At 41.3% G+C, this 16,782-nt stretch overlaps 1 protein-coding gene across 1 annotated transcript in view; it reads left to right on the top strand.

Annotated features, from left to right (window-relative positions):
• The window catches only part of tmem200a (transmembrane protein 200A), a 51,212-nt gene that overhangs the window by 9,686 nt on the left and 24,744 nt on the right, over nt 1-16,782 (top strand). Inside the window, exons 2-5 of the mRNA XM_044105837.1 lie at nt 6,369-6,506; nt 7,058-7,275; nt 7,368-7,531; nt 8,653-16,052. Coding sequence (XP_043961772.1) covers nt 6,376-6,506; nt 7,058-7,275; nt 7,368-7,531; nt 8,653-9,765 — 1,626 coding nt within the window. The 5' untranslated portion in view covers nt 6,369-6,375 and the 3' untranslated portion in view covers nt 9,766-16,052. The remainder of the gene's footprint in view (nt 1-6,368; nt 6,507-7,057; nt 7,276-7,367; nt 7,532-8,652; nt 16,053-16,782) is intronic.

The raw sequence follows: 16,782 nt of genomic DNA, 5'->3' as shown, positions 1-16,782 counted from the left end.
TCAGTCTGGTTTTTTTTTTTTTTTTTGTATTATCTTGTCAAACTCGGATCTATATTTGGACTTGTAATAGGTTACCCAAAACATGTTGAAAAAGGACAGTATTTGATGTCAATCTGTGATTTTTTTTAAGCCATATTTTCTACATAAATCACTCCCTGGGAGTTTATTCTTTGTCAGATTCTGATGTTATTCTTGCTTTGTGTGTTTCCCTCCAGTCAGATCTAGTTGTTATTGTTCCGGCACAAAAGGTCTCCTTCCAGCTTCCTCAGTGTCCCTCTCTATATCTGCCTCTGAAAACTAAACCATACTTGGGTTCTCCGACGCACATGTTATACATAAAGCATAACCGATTCCTATCATCGAATTAAAACACTAGTTTTAACATTGTGAGTTGCTTGATCCGAAGTGCTTATTCGGACAGATTTCCAGGCAGTTAAGGTTAAAGGTTAAAGATTTGCTCGGGATGTTTGGTGGAGCATGTCTTTCAGTGGAGAGCTTCTGTTTTGCCAGGCTTTTGTCACACCTTCTGTGTCTTTCTCCTTCTTTTAAATCTCAGTTCGCCTTACTCTGTGTCATCTGTGCACACAGTTTATTGAAGTAAATAGCAAAGTCTGTGTACAGAGAATGAAAAGTCTGTCAGCGTGTTTAATAAAATCACATGCAGAATAGCCATTTCTGTCTTTATCCTCAAGTTAATAAACTCAGCCTCTTTCCTCCTCATTTCCTTTTTTTAGTACTAGCCCAACTGTTGTGCTCACTTCCCTTTCCTCTGTTCTTCCTAAAGCAAAGAGCTGAAGACTGCGTAAATCTGGAGCTCTGGCGCAAGTCCAAAAGAGATGTAATTAACAACCTGAATCTAGGTCTCTCTTTCACTATCACCTCTATTCACGCTGCATCCGTTGCCAGATCTGAGCGCCTCTGTACACCCACCCCCTTGTTCCTTGCCAGTTTCCTTTGGCGTCGCCTCCTTTTTCTCCTCCTTCTCCTCTCAGCCGTACCCGTTTCCAACTGATAAGAGGATGGCAACAGTTTCATTCCAAATTTTTATTTTACACCATAAAAGTAACAGAACGGGACTCATATTTAAAATGAGTTGTTCACGATTCACATTCCTCATGTCTTGCAGCGGCCAGCTGTGCTGCGATGCCGACTGCAGTTGTGTCGCACTTTTTTCTTTCTTTTTTTTTTTTTTTTTTAAGAATGCCACTGAAATGTGACTTCTGCGAGTTTTGAAGAAAGTGTTTAAAAACATCTTTTGGAGTGTGGAAAAGTAGGAAACATTGTCCAGGATTATCTCTCTGGATAACAGAGAGATATCCAGAGATATCCATCCAGAAATATTTAGTATACCTTTAAACATCCAATGTCACATAGACCTTTTGTGAAGTTGTCTCTTATGTCATGCTGCCCATTGTTTAAGCTGCGTTTCATGTTTTCTTGGTGACAAAGTTAGGCCCACTTTAAATCACCGCTGACACAGAGGGACATCTCTTCACTGCAAAGCAAAGATAAAGAGGAGAGATGGCTCACTTTTACTCCGTGTCTGTAGTTGTGATTCCTGTGCACACAGCTGGTTTGTTGCTATAGAAACATGTCACCTAGCAGCAGATGTAGTTGCTATAGGGACAATAATCTCGTGTGATGTGTCATATGGAACTGGGAATTTGTGGTAATCCTTAAAAACACCTGTCATTGCTCAAAGACATAATAAGTGCAGGGTAAACATAGACGTGTTGAAATGCAGCGGGTGACGGCGCCGTGAGGAAAAGATACAACACGGGGTGGGAAACATGTCTCAACATGTTTGAGTGAGTTGTTTAATATCATCCCTGCCTGACTGTGAGTGTGCGCAGATCATCAACGAGAGCAATTTATTCATTACTGAGGTGATCGCACGGCTAATTCATTATTCACCAAACACCCCTAATGGAGACGTCACATTTTTATTAGCTAAGGGGGAGAAAAAGGATGTGAATTCAAACATGAAACATAATGTAATCGCAGAACTGATGGCATGTGGTTATTTTTAAACAACTAAATCCTGTGCCTTCGAAGAAGGTTTAATCTGCATGATGGGCGCAGATGAACTGACTCGCTCTCTGAATATTAGCTCTTCATTTGATTTAGGCTCTCGTCTCATTGTGTCAGAGCCAGAGTGGGTTCTCGTTAGGCTTCTGGTGTGTCTGTTACAGACACAGTTCTTCCTCTGCGCTCTGCATGTTTCTCACTCCAGACTCATTAAGACTACAGTACAAAACGCACCAGGCTCGATTCCCCTCGTTTTCTGAAAAAAAAAAGAAGGCATTTCTCTCTCTCTTATCTTGTTGATCGCCAGATCTCGCTTCCCTTGCTTGCTGGCAATTTGTCTCGGAGGAGCTTTTTTCGGCGAGGTTTAGGTCATGACTCAGTGTTGCACCTTGGCAGGTGCGAGGATGAAAACACTTCCTTGTTCCCTCTCTGTTCCCCCTTCTTTTCCTCACTCAGTCAATTTTCTCTCTATAATCCCTGTTTCTTGTCCTCTATCGTCAGCCGTTAGCTGTTCCTCTTATTCCTGGAATAAGTGAACGATAAGTGTTGCTGAAAAACCCTGTGTGGGTTCATGTTTGACGCACATCGAGGAACAAAAAAGGAGAGAGCTGAACCAGATCAAACCCGAGAAAAGTGGCTGCTTGTGTTTATCCTTGTGTGTGATTCACCATGTGTGATAAAGCCCTCTTCAGTAACCGAAAGGATGATTGACAAGATATATATGGCAGGAGGAAAAAAGAAGGGTAGGAGGAGGAGAGACCCTCTGGTGCTGGGCAATTTTTGGCTTCCTTAGATTTGTTAGCACTTTGATTATTCCTTTAGGGTGGAGGAGAAAGGAAACGAAAGAAGAAAAACAAGAAGTGACCAAATTAGACTGATTTAAAATTAGAGAAAGGATAAAAATAGAATGAGGAGACGACACGAGTTGGGAGGGGGAGCGAGATAAACAACGTGAAACTAGATCTGGGATGGAAATTTTCAGACCTTCACGCTTAGTTTAAGATCAGACAAGGATAATCCGAGTCCATGCAAAAAGTTTTCAAATAACCATTTGAAAACTAGGATCAGTCTAACCAATTGGGTAGCTGTGCTGAGACTTTGATGAGAGGGTTTGAGGGAAAAGAAGCTGCATGTGCTTCTGGGATAAAAATCTAAATTCATCTCAGTCAGGTTTTATTAAAAATGTTGTTTCTGGACTGTTGCGGCAATGAAACAACTTATTAGCAACAACAAATGATACCTCATGCACACCTGATTACATAGGGATTAAGTAATTAGACATCTATTGCTGACCAAGCAGTTCTTTATAATATTTCTGATTACAGTGAAGATGAAATAACAATACATTTGAGGTTAATTGTGCAAATTTCCACACGCTACATGAAGTTAAGGTGATTTGAAAAGCATTCTTAGTTTGGTTTTAGGGGCCTTTAGAGATCAGAATAGTAAAATACCTTTAGAATGAGGTTAATGTAATTAAGCAACAGCTGCATTGGTTGTTCTACTTTCATTTCCTCGTACTATTCATTAAAGTCTGACAGGATTATGAAAGTCTAACCTGCTTAAAATGTATAAGAGCGAGCGCTGCTTCTTCTACATCTTCTTCTCCTCATGTTCGCCTAATGACAGACTGACAGCTTGAGTGTCTTGCTCTCCTCTTATGACACAGACTGCTTTCACAAGATGAAGTCGTGCTTTCTGGTCCACAGTTCAGTTTAGGACTAAAGATTGTGTCAAAAATTGTTGATTGCGAGTTTTTTGGGAGAGTTCTGTTGATGAAATACCTGAACTCACACATTTTGCATCTTTAACAGGGGAAGACGTGATGAATGGACTAAACACCAATATATGCATGAGGTTAATCCCCCTGCCAAAGGACACAACAACACATGAAACAACTTTGCAATGCACAAACTCTAAGCACTGAGCCAAACGTTCGCACAAAGAAACTGAGTGATCACGAGTCACGACCTCTGATAATTCCCTAATGGCGAACAGCTCTTGTTATCGTGCTGTTAGGGATTGTTGAGGGATGACACTTTTGTGTACCAATGTTTGCTATTATGTATTTAAATGCAGATTCCCGGCCTTACGACAATAGCATGAGCAACGCAGCAGCTGAAAATGTACAAATAATTTTAGACATTCAAGAGCAATACTTTGCATTTCTGCTGGAATGCAACACTCAAGTTACTCAGAATTAAAAACAGTCAATTTAATCCTCCACGAGGACAATGATAATGTTCATGTGAAACCAGATTATAGAGCATCTGAACCCAAATGAAGGCTCTTAAAAATAATCTGGTGTTTGTTTCGAGCTCTCTTCTTTTAATAGCTATTAATAGACATCAGAGCTGGTGGAGAGCAGAGCTGAGGGTTCATTTAAATGCTGTTACATTTGCATAAATTAATAATATGTAAGCAAAGCAACAAAAACTGAAATGTAACAAAAACAAGGTTTGACTGGGATTTAGGAGCTGATCTGGTTTTGGCGACTATTTGTACTTTTCTATCTTAAAAAAAAAAAACCTTGCAGGAGAACTGTAATTAGATCTACACAGCTTCTGCAAAGTCATGTTGTCCTGAGGCTGGTTACCTAAAACATGACATTGCATGTAAAAAGCGTAAATAGTTGTGCTCACTGTGCAAATCTGTGCATCATGTACGTTTCATTTGCACTGGCTGAACCACACAGACAAATGCAGTTATGATTCCTTACAACAAAGTCCAACAGCACTGTGAGAAAGGCTAAACTCTGATTATTAAGTGTCCTTGTGTCTGTAGAGCGTTCTGAACACTGCAGATACACATCCACGGATATCTGCTCACCAAAGCAGCTGGTAGTCTGTTTTCGCTTTGCTAATATGTGTACCTGTTTTACATTCTGGTAATTCTGTCTACAACATCCAGACTCCAGTTTTTTTTTGTTTTTTTTTTTGTTTGGTTTCTTGACTTCTGCACCTCAGGATGCCAAATGAAATGTCTTTCAATTCAAAGCTTGCAGGTACAATGAAGTTATTCAGATCAGTGCCGCTCCATTTAGTGGGAAGGATGCTGTGCCGGGTAGAAGAGTCCCTCTGCACAGCCAGCTGACGTCTGTTAGATGCGTAACGCGCCGGGAGCCCCGTTTCATCTACTGTATTGCTAATACTCCTCGCATTACTGCAAAGAATGATGCGAATGCGTCGTATCTAACAACCCTTTTCTTCTCCGCTTTATGTTATCTGTTTTAAGAGATTCATGCCTGCAAAACATGCTGCGCCTTTTGGATGTAAAAAAGGTGGGAGCAAGTTGGTGCTGCAACCATGCTACAGTATCCCGCACAAGTATTTACATCCATTAAATTTCTTTTTTTATTATTTTTTTTTCTACATTTATACATCCAGGAAGTCCCATTGAGATTAGAAATTTATTTCACATGGGAGACTTGGCCCAGATCTCAGCCACACAAATCAGAAGTAAATAAATATGTAATAAACAAAATGGAACGATAAACACGATCTAATCAAGCCGACAGAGTAGGTTACTGGAGTAAAGTGGGAGTTCACTTAGTTGAGCCTGAACACAGAAAGGTGGTTTCAACCAGTATTTTTTATTTTTTTTTAAAGGAATTTGACTTATTTATTTATGTTTGGAGGTTAAATTATCGAATGGAGAAATGTGTAGTAGATGGGAGCAGGTGAGCATCTTTTAGTGTATTTTGGATAAAGAGAAAGTAGACTGGACAGCTTCAAAGAAAATATAAATAATGGATAAAACGTTCTAGGCTGGTCATCCACTGTAGGAATTCAACCATTATCTCTGGAATGATGTGCTTTTATCGCTGTTCTGCAGAAATTTCTCTATCGTCTTATCAGTTTTTGTCTTCTGTGTACTGGTTATCCTGAAGTTGGCTGATTTATGGCTTTTGATTAAGCAGAAAGGTGGACAGAAATGGTCTTTTTCTGCTGATAGCCGGGCGCAGACTTCAGGAGCACGACTCAGCAACCAGGTTCATGTTTGCTGAGTGAACGCATTTGAAGATGCTGCAAATATCTGTTTGCCCTGCTGTAGACTGTAAAAGAAAAAAATGCCTAGATCTACTCTAACCATTAAAAAAAACCCTGCATTTTTATTTCAAATGAATGCATTCATTTGTTTCCATGTTTTGTCCTGGTGCGCTGTAGTTTTAGCAGTGACATTTTCAAGTATTGGGATGGCATGATTTTGCAGCATTAAACTGAATAGAAAAAGGCCTTTCCAGTGAATTTTTCATCTGTCATGTTGAATGATTAGCATCTTTTTTTTTTGCTATTACGCACCACAAATTAACTCAACGACCTCCCGACGTGTGTCTCCAGGTAAAGGATGACTGCAGCAGCAGGTGTACTGACAGGCTTGGCCAAGCTCAAGCGCCAGGACTCGGCCCGCTCTCAGCATCGGCCCGTACCACCCGCCTCACAAGGCTTGGCCAACCCCGGCTCCGAGGGCGCGCCCAGGTGATGTTTCTTTTAGGAAGTTCAAACACAAATTTTCTTCCAGCTGCGCAACTTTGTTTTTGTTGAGTTAAAGAAGTGGGCAACAGATTTATTTATTTTTTTGACAAATGAGGGGCTTCCATTAATGGTTTCATAGCTTTTTTTTTTTTTTTTCAGTAAATTTCAAGTTTGAAACCTTATAAGACTTTATCAGTTACTCAAGTGTTCCTCCAAAGAATACACTCTGAAGTGGTCTTGGTGAATATTTCATCAGGATCTTTGCCTTTTTAATGTTCGACCTCATTCTTACTCGTACCTGATGTCATGTTCTGCAACGTGTGCTTAAAAATGTACGTGGAAAGTAAGAAGCAAATGAAAAAGCCTCAGATCCAACTATCTCAAACACATGAGCTGCTTTAGATTTCTGACTGAAAAAGCCATCAAACCCTAAACAAAATCTTGCAAATATGTTCCAGGAGAGTTGTCCAAGACCAATAAAAGAGTAGAAGATAGTATGGTTGCTTTGAACCAATATATAGATCAATATTTTATGCCTCTAATGTTTCTCTTAGAAAGCGGAAGCGACGCACAGACGTTGTGGTGGTGAGAGGAAGGCTTCGACTCTACTCGGCTTCTGGCTTTTTTCTCTTCCTGGGACTTATCATCTTGGCAGTAGGGATTGGCATGGCGACCCTGGGTTACTGGCCGCACAATAAAGCCGTACCGACAGGAGGAGGAAGCGAAGTGAAGGTGGGGAGGGGTGTGACCAACGCAAGCCATGATGTTCAAGGTAACATTAGATCTGGGTGAGTTCACAAAGCTGCTCCAAGCCGGATTTCTTTGAACTCTTTTTACTTGTTTGTCTCTGTGCTCGGATTTTAGACTCGCCCTCAAAGCAGACGGGCGGCGCTCTGATGCGGTTTCTGGAACAACATCTTCACTCTGAGAGGATGAAGATGCTGGGGCCCTTCACCATGGGCATAGGGATTTTTATCTTCATCTGCGCTAATGCAATACTTCATGAAAACAGAGACAGGGAGACTAAGGTAGGGAGGAAATTTTCTCAGATCATTCATCAGTTTTCCATTTGGAGCAGATAAGTTAAATAACGCTTGCAAGTGGATCTTACTTTGTGGATAAGTAATAATTTACATGATTCCTTGCCAGTCCCATATTCACATTTCTCTTATTTCTGTCTCTTTATAAAGTGAAAAGCATGTACTCAGCTCTCAGCATGTGCCGCATCCCCACTAACACCCAGATTTGATTTCTTTGGACCTGCTTTCACTTTTATGCCTGCAATTTGCTTCTGATGACATTTTCTCAGTTCATCTGGTCTTTTCTTCCCCTCCTTGATTTGATCAAACCCCTCCTCTCAGCATCTCCCTTTCCTAGTTATCCAAATGTAATTGAGGCCTCGTACACATGTAGCAGAGTCTTTAAATAAACGAGTATCCGTCTCCTTATCGTTTGAAAAAAATAAGATTGTACACACGAGATCGGGTTAGGAAAAGTGTTCATCCACGCAAACCTGCTGAATTACGCCACTGAGCGTTGTTTTAAACATGTCAAACCCATAGGGGGCAGTGTAGCGTAAAGCTACAATGTATGTAAACCAATCACAATCCTTCATAAATAACCACTACTTTCTTGTGAGGAACGAAATATGGCGGCAGGAGGTTCAATTGGGTGCACAGGCAGAGAGGTTGAACTGCTTTTAAATACCATGTTAGAATGTAAAGTTAATAAAACACAAGATCGTGTTAACTGGGAATCACGTTGAGCTGCATTGTGCCTGCACACTGGGAGGGACATTGCTGGGAAAACAGCCGGCCTCTGAGTGGTCTTCCTCCATTGCAGCTCAACATTTTGGAGCAGCTGGGATTGTACAAAGAAACAAGCAAAAAAGGGATTGAAATGCGTCTATTTCTAAATCTCCGATTTCCCTTGCACACACGCAAATGTGCCACTTTGTGGCAATTCTCAAATCTCCACGTTGGTCAGAGTTTTTAATAAGCGTTTTAAGTCCATGTTAAATGGAGTTCACGTGCCAAATCATGTAAAAATCTATTCGGTATCCCAGACATCCAGCTATTGTGTGGACGAGGCCTAAATGTGGCAAACGACTGCAGGTGATTCCAGTTAACCCAGCTGTCCTCTGCATTAGATAATCCACATGAGGGACATGTACTCCACGGTCATCGACATCCATCGCCTCCGGCAGAGGGAGTACCATCACCGCAGCAGCATGTGTGCGCGAGACGTGAGTGATCTTCGAGGTTTTGGGGCCGACACAGCAGCGCGCCTGGCCAGGAACTCCCTCCTGGGCTTCTCGTCTCGTTCTGGAAGCAGAGTTGGGTCCACGGAGGAGGAGGAGGTGCTGCTCGGGGATGAAGAGTTCCACAGACACAGAGAGCAGGCCAGGTTGGATTGTAGCTTTGCGGGACTGCTGGCGCCCTTGTACAAAGATGGGCCCTTTTACGGCGCCGGGCTTGGGTTGTCGCAGTCCGACTCAATGCGACGCCAGTGGTCAGTGGACGGAGATGGGGAGAAGGGAGGACACCATGCGGGGTCCATTGTCTCCTCCTCCATCTCTGCCTTTACTCTTCCCGTTATTAAGCTAAACAACTGCGTAATAGATGAACCAGAAATGGAGGCAATTACCGAAGAGGACAGAGGAGGCGAGAGGAGGGAGCGGGAGAGGCCAGCGCCTCTGAGCTCCATGGAGTCTCTGGTGGTGCCAGTAGCATGTGTCGCCAAGGCCTCCAAGCCACCGGGCTTGCAACGCAGCCACTCGGCGTCCTCTTCCTCCCGCTGCTCTTCCTTCTCCTCGTGCAGCCTCTCCCCGGCTCCCTCCTCTACCTCAGGCTGCTGGCTCTCGCCGGGAGCGGCGAGGAGCGACTTTGGCTCCAACTCCTCCCTGCACATGCTGAACAGCCACAGCCACTCCAAATCCCTGGACCTGGAGCGTGGGCCCAGCATGCTGAGCGTGCGCTCGGAACAGCGGAAGCACCCCAGCTGGCCGCGGCTCGACCGCAGCAACAGCAGCCGCAGTCACAGCGGGAACAGAGGCAGCAGCAAGGGATACACGCGCCTGGAGGACCGGGAAGAGCAAGCGGAGCGGCTCTCGGACGCGTCGGCGTCCCCGACAGACAGACGCGACTACAGCAAGCGAGAGAAGCTGCTCATGATATCCAGGTCGCATAATAATCTGAGCTTGGAGCAGGATGAGTTTAATAGCAGCACGCTGAAGAGAGGAAGCTCAGAAACTCGATTCTGAAGGAAGAGGTAACACCAACTCTCTCCTGGTCTGTAAATTTGTTCTTCACGTTGTCTTAGTTGATGACTGTGAGACTAAGTGGTGCTTTTAAGACGAGGTTTTTGGAACAAGGAGCAATAGCACCAGTAAGTAACATTAGAACCTGCACAGCAAGAAGGTTTGCACTTAAATGGCTGTCTGACCCCACAGGCCTACTTTACGGCAGTAGAGGTTCTGCTTTACAGCTGTGTGAAAGGAGAAGCTCCCTGCAGGGATCAATGCAACGGCTTCAAATTACATGAATATGCTCTGGTGTTTAACAAACTGGACCAGGCTTCAGACAGCGATGTTAAATGAAGACGGTGGCCTGCAAATAAATACAAGGAAGAGGCCCTCACTGCCCTGTGGCCATGTAATATTGACCTTTCCCAGGAACTTCAGTACAAAGATGGCTGCAAATACCAACAGTTTGGTATCTGTGGCAGTGGCTCTGCTACAGGCGTTTTCAACTAACTGCTAGGTTAGATTTTACTCAGGATTAGTCATCTCTACATATGGCCACAAGCCCACTTGGAGTGCAGAAAATCTCTTGTTTTGTTAGTAATTATTGTGTAATTGATTGAGGAATATTTTCAGAAACATTTTGCAATAACTCTTTAAAAAAGTGAACCTCTCTGAAACCAGATCTTTTACTGCCTTACTGTTTAATTCATAAAACCAAATGTACACATTTTATTAAACAATTTGGCTATGGTTTAATAACCATATCTGAACCCAATCTCATCTACGAAGAAAAGAAATAAAAAAATTTGAAAGGAATATTTTTGCTTTAATTGCATTTCCAGCTGCATCTGGAATGGAAATGTCGTTCAGGACTAAAGAGAAATGATGTGGGACTGAAGACTCCTCAGTGTTTCTGGTCGTGTTTCCATAAATCACCATTTGAAGCATTTTTACACACATTAGTTTCCAAAGATTGGCACATGTAAATATTTTTGTCCCATCACAAGATGCCGTCACGCATTTTCTTCCATTAAACTGAAAACAAATGGAACATAAGAATTCACGTTAACTCTTGTTAACGTTTTTATGTATTTCACCTTTAATTACTTAATTCTTGTCAATTACAAAGCAAGTGAACACAAAATTAAGTTTATTGGAAAACTAGAATATGAATATCCAAACATTGCGACAAAAAAACAAACTACACAATCATGAGGATGACTGATACTTATCCAGCAGACATTCTCCAAAAAGTCACAAAAAATCACTGTCAGGTGAGCTGTATCCAATTCGGCAGATGGAAAGTTGAGTGGAAGGAAAAAGGGTGATTAAAAAAGAGGATTCATACAATACAGGGGTTTCACTTTTTTTGACTGAATTACTGAAATAAAATCAATTCTTGATGATGTTACTTATCTTTTTTTAAATTTGGTTTGGGCTGCTAGATAAAAGTCTCCAGACACATTATGGCGGCCATCTTTGTTGACACCTCTGTAAACGTCTTTTATTGTAGCATTTTCCGCTACATTTGAACCACCAGGGTGGAATAGTAAAATTGTTTTACAGTCTGATGTGTGTTGAGAATCTTTTTCAGATGAACTAGTTTCTAGTGGTCTGTGAGTCACTGTTCAATTTTTGTTTTTTTTCTCAGAATAAAATTTATTTTCTCTGAAAAGCGTTGTTCTTATTACTTAAAAAAATAAAAATAAAATAAATCATCTGTTTCTGCAGGGACATAGAAATGAATGTACATGTACTAATAATCAAAACATATCTTTGTAGATTTATTTTTTTGGTTTTAATTAAGTATTTGGTGAAACTTTTTTTTATTTTGGCGCATGCTTCTCTTCTCATTGTTTAGCCATAGCAGCAGAAGGATACAAATATTTGCTGCACTCTGCTGCTAAGTATGCTTGTGATGAGCCTTACATGCGGTCTGTATCATAAGATAGATATTACTGGAAATATGTCATTATCACCATTAAGCATATTAGTTATGTAGCTGTCACATTCGGTAGTGTTTAATTAATTAGAATATGCATTTTGATCAGGTTTCTCAAAATACAGGAACATTTTTAAAAATACGTCACAAACAAGTATGAAACCTAGTCCATGTCTCTGAAAAATTTTATAATTTTTTTTTCGTCTGGTGTAATATTCTAATCTTAAATCTTTGTGCTTTCATAAGCTTTAAGTGGAAAATAATCATAAATAGTAAAAATACATGCTTAAGAAAGCAGTTTGTTCCTGAAATGAGTAAAGCTTTTCAATAATCCTCTATTGAATATGACTGTATATTGAAATTCTTGATGATGAATGGCTTGACATTTTCAAATGTTACAGGCTATAAAATAACTATGCAATTGCCTGTTACTCTGTCAGTGTCACAGAGAAGATCTGACTGTAAAAAATCTCAAGTCGTACGCGTTCTTACATAAATATAACTGTGTTTCCTGTTAAAATGGATAACCTTTTAATATCCCTCACATGTCTGCATATTTTGAGGCATGAACTGGGAACTTGCAGAAACGTAGCTGCCTTTGGGATTTACTGGACCCCAGTCTGCCTTTTTATTGGCCTGGACTCACAATAGTTCTCTGTTTTTGGCACAGAGGCATTGATCCCCTGGGGATGCTAAGCCGTTTTCCTATTTCTGTATCGGACAATGGTACAATTAACTTTATGGCCATCTCTGGGATCTTGGCTCTGCCTGCTGGTAACACACACAGATTTGGTATTACGTTTGACAGAAATCCATCTTCCTTTCTCTTTGTGTGCAATTGCATTGCATGTAATCCGTGTTCTTGCGTAATAAGGCCTCAAATTAGTTGGACATCATTACTTTGCAAACATGCATTAGCCTAGCAACTCAACGCATCTCAGTCAATGTTTAAGAAACGCATCTAGCACAAGAACTTGCTGAAATCAGATACAAAACAAACCAGAAAAACATTGTGATATTGCATTCCTGTTGCATTTTTTACCACGGCATATCACAGGAATTTGAATAAACTTGAAAAAAAAAAGAGTAGATTTTTCTTTCAAGAAAAACAGCATGAAGAAAAAAAATACACCCACACACTGAGTCCAAAAACAGACGACTACCAAGAAAACAGAAAACACCCTGGAGGGGGAAAAAAGAAAGGGAACAAATAAACAACGAGAAACGATTATCTGGGAAAGTACAAAGAATTACCTGATGTGTGGGAGTGGATGACAAAAGACCAACGGACAGAAATTAGGTAAAAAATGAAAAAAAAAGGTTAGAACAGCATCAGCTGAAAGTTGTTTACACTGTCTATACCTGCTTATCGACCTCAACAGGTTGCAATTCCCTCACATGGATACAGAGACACACAGGACAACACGATCGCTCCGAAGGGGAGTTTAGAAAAACTATTTAACCTAACATGCATGTTTCTGGACTGTGGGAGGAGGCCAGAGAAATCTGAACTCATATGTTCAGTCTCTAAAAGTTCGTTCTGGTTCTTTATCTCACAAAAAACAAAAAAAAAAAAACACACACACACACACACAGATTAAGACATTTCAATGAGCAACTTGTTCTCTCTGTATCCTCCATGCACTACCCTCAGGCTTCTACAGCTGGCGGGGAACATGGGAACCAACCTCCTCCATCGAAAGTTTAGTTGCGAATGACATCACTTAAGTTTGTCCCAAAAGAACAGATGGCTAAATGATGCACGCATCTGAATAAAGTGCTTCAAAATGATTCACTCTCGCCACTGAAATTAATCCAGAAAAGTGCCTTTCCATGGTTAATCCTCAATCTTCCAACAGCAGACCAAACTAAACTCCCTCTCTGTCTGTCTCTCTCTCTCTCTCTCTCTCTCTCTCTCTCTCTATGCTTTAACAGCACTTGCATTCATTTCATCACTCTCCATCATCTGAGTATCCCACAGGCAGACCTTTCCCACCTCCCAGGCCTCCTTGCACACTTTGAAGAGCTGTTGACATTTAAGTAATTTCTAGTCAGCCCAATGTTTAACTTTTCAAAAGTGGATTTTCATGAGACGTCCTCTGCATTTATACAGTGGGTAAATTATGCGTCGGACACATTGATATGTTTTCTCGGTCTCCAGCGTTCTGATGGGGCCACAGACAAAAAATCGACAACATTTTTTTGGCAACCCAAGTAATCTGCACACGTGAAAATAAGCAACAAGTTAGTCCATAAATTGTGAGGAATCAAATTATATTACAGGTAATATTTTCTTTTGCATTTCTACACTTCTGTGGTGATCTCTGTTGGAGTTGTAGTCATAAAGCAACCACCACCAGGTGCACCTCATGAGATTTTTGACCGAGGAGTCGAAGGAATAATCAGAAGAATTGTTTGATTAGACTCTAGAGGGGGCTTCAAAAAGACCTGGAAATAGCAGATTTTCACAGAAAACTAGATAAGTAATAAACCTCTGCGCACACTTATGCTGTGATCCTCCATTGCAGAAGAAAACCTTGAGCTTGAGTGAAGATTTGGACAACCGTGTTCAATACTTATTGTCTGTGCCAATCAGATTTTTTTATTTGCTTTGGTTCCTTTGTTTGTGTTGATCCGCTGGATGTTGTTTACATCTAGTGTGAGCTTTAAATTAGAATTATTTAAACAAAGAAAATATTGAAATGTTCAATATTGACTTTATCTGTTGTATTAGATGATGACTGCCTCATACGTCATCCTGCATATACAGGAATTTAAAAAGAGACCTATGGTCAAATCAATAGAATCAGCAAAGTGCAATAGTGTTGGATGTCGTAATTTAACTCAGAACTTTGCAATAGATAAAAAAAAAAAGATTTACTGACTTTCCTTGCTCCTTTTTTAGAAAATAAAACAAACTGACAAAAATTCACCTTGTGGTTTAGTCATCAAAACTATATGTGTGTGTCCAAGCAGTTTTTACTAAACTATAACAAAGTGCAGTCCTGTTTATCCGTACAGACATGCATGAGAAATATGCACTTTATGTGAAATAACATTTATAAAGTCCTTTTCAGGTTCGCTGGACAATCCTGTCACACAAAAACACACAAAAAGAAAACTTTTTGTGTGTTTTCTCTAATTGGCTGAAGAGGGTGTGGGAGGGGAGAAGCAAGTGTTTTGTGTATTAGGCTCCTGTTGATTTTGCCGCCCACCCCCCCTCCAAAAAAAAAACAAAAAACAAAAAACTAAACAGTAGCAACGTGGGCACTTCACTCACATCCTCAGCCATTAAACAGACTAATTACTACGACACATCTGGAGGCCAAACGAAATGGTGTGCGGAGTGGAGGCTGGGTGGCAGCAGGGGTGTAACTGCATCAGCAGAACTGTCACAGATAAAAGCAGAGCGTCGTGGTTTGGATGAGCAACGCTGAATTAGTAATGGAAGTGAGTCATCCGCTCAGAAACATATTGGCTTCCAGAGCAAATGAACACTCAAGTCCCCCCCCGACCTCCCGTTTAATCAAGTGGAAAAACAAGTGAACGTTTTCGAAATGTGTTGTGTTTGTAGATGTTTGGATACGGTTACAGATTCACACCATAAGTGCTTCAGTGGCTCTGCCACCGCTTGTCCTATTAACCTCTCTCGTGTCACTTCCTGTCCCAGTGCAGCAGCGCGATGCTCTGGACCCCTGCCTGAGGAGTAAACACACACCAGCACAAATCGAGCTTTTAAAAGAAACACTCCACCCCCCAGAAGCCAGGAAAAAGCTAAACTGAGCAGTAATTTGGTGGGGTTCAACCAACTGACTCCGTGACTGCCACAGAGATGATAGAAATACCGACTGAGGTCAGCAGAGTTTATGTGATGCATTGACCTCGATGTGCTGATGGGAGGAAAAGCTATGAGCTGCTTAATGCGAACAGAGTTGCAAAAATTGGTCGAAAATCCATCCTGTCCTCATGTCCTTGTAACTAAGCTGACATGTGAGCATTTTCACTGGCAACAAGAATGAAATGCAAGCTGATGTAATAATCCAACACCTGCAACGGGCTTTAAAGCTCCCATCATGTATTTCAGGAACAACTCATTTCTAATTTCCAGCAGATATCAGCATGTGATCAGGGATCCCAGGGAAATGCAAGCAATTGATTTAAAACATCTAAACCTGCCACCAGCGCTGCGGTTTTAGTGCCTCAACCTGAAGAGAGATCATTATCCTGTCTTTGTTTTATGTTTGTTTCTCAGACTATGGATTACTTCTCTGCTGTCAACGTCACTTTAAAGTGGAAGATACACAAATCAAGCTTGAACAGAACTGAGGTTGATTAACATCAACACATGAAAACTGGTATCTAAGTACGTTTCAGCTTGGTGTTACATCTTCTGCGCTGTCACGAATCTTCTGCTCTTGAGTCTAAGTAATTAAAGGTGGTATGAAATTGCAAGATGGGATATTTAAAGATGGCAGGAGCCATCTTTAAATATGCTCCACATTCAAGCAAATGAAATCCAAAGTTTTTTTGTGCACACAACCGTGATGTGCGAGATTTTTCTGATTCATACCAAGCCAAATTCCTCCTCTGTAAAGCTGATTAAACCAAACACATCCAGCGTCAGCGCCAGGTGAGTCACCGGCAAGCTTTGCATCTGCTTTATATTGAAATTTGGTTTCTGTCTTTCTCTTCCCTCACCCATCTGCCTCCTTCGTCTTTCATTGTTCCCCCATCTTCACTTCTACCTAGTTTGCGCTCTACCTTCATCATCCCCCCATCCGTTTTTTTCGAGCTTTTCAATTATTTCCTCCCCTCACACTGCACCCTGTTTACGTTTTCCCTCGTATTTCTTAATTTATTTTTCCTGGCTCTGTCTCTCTGATCCCCTCATTCTCTCCCACCCCCGTTTCTGCCTCGGCTCAGCTTCCCTCCTTTGTGTTAAGGATGGCTTTAAAAATTTTTGTTTTTCTGCAGCGAGTGGCACTGAGACAGACAGGTGGAAAGAGATGCTAATGAGAAGAGCTCTGAAACAATTCTCTTAGAGCAGCAACGCATCACCCGCTTGGTTCCTTAGTGTGAATGTTTTTCCCCGC

This window comes from Gambusia affinis, linkage group LG22 (assembly GCF_019740435.1).
Source record: "Gambusia affinis linkage group LG22, SWU_Gaff_1.0, whole genome shotgun sequence".
NCBI classification, from domain to species: Eukaryota; Metazoa; Chordata; class Actinopteri; order Cyprinodontiformes; family Poeciliidae; genus Gambusia; species Gambusia affinis.
The sequence above is the reverse complement of the archived record's forward strand: the minus strand, read 5'-3'. Positions and strand labels throughout refer to the sequence as shown.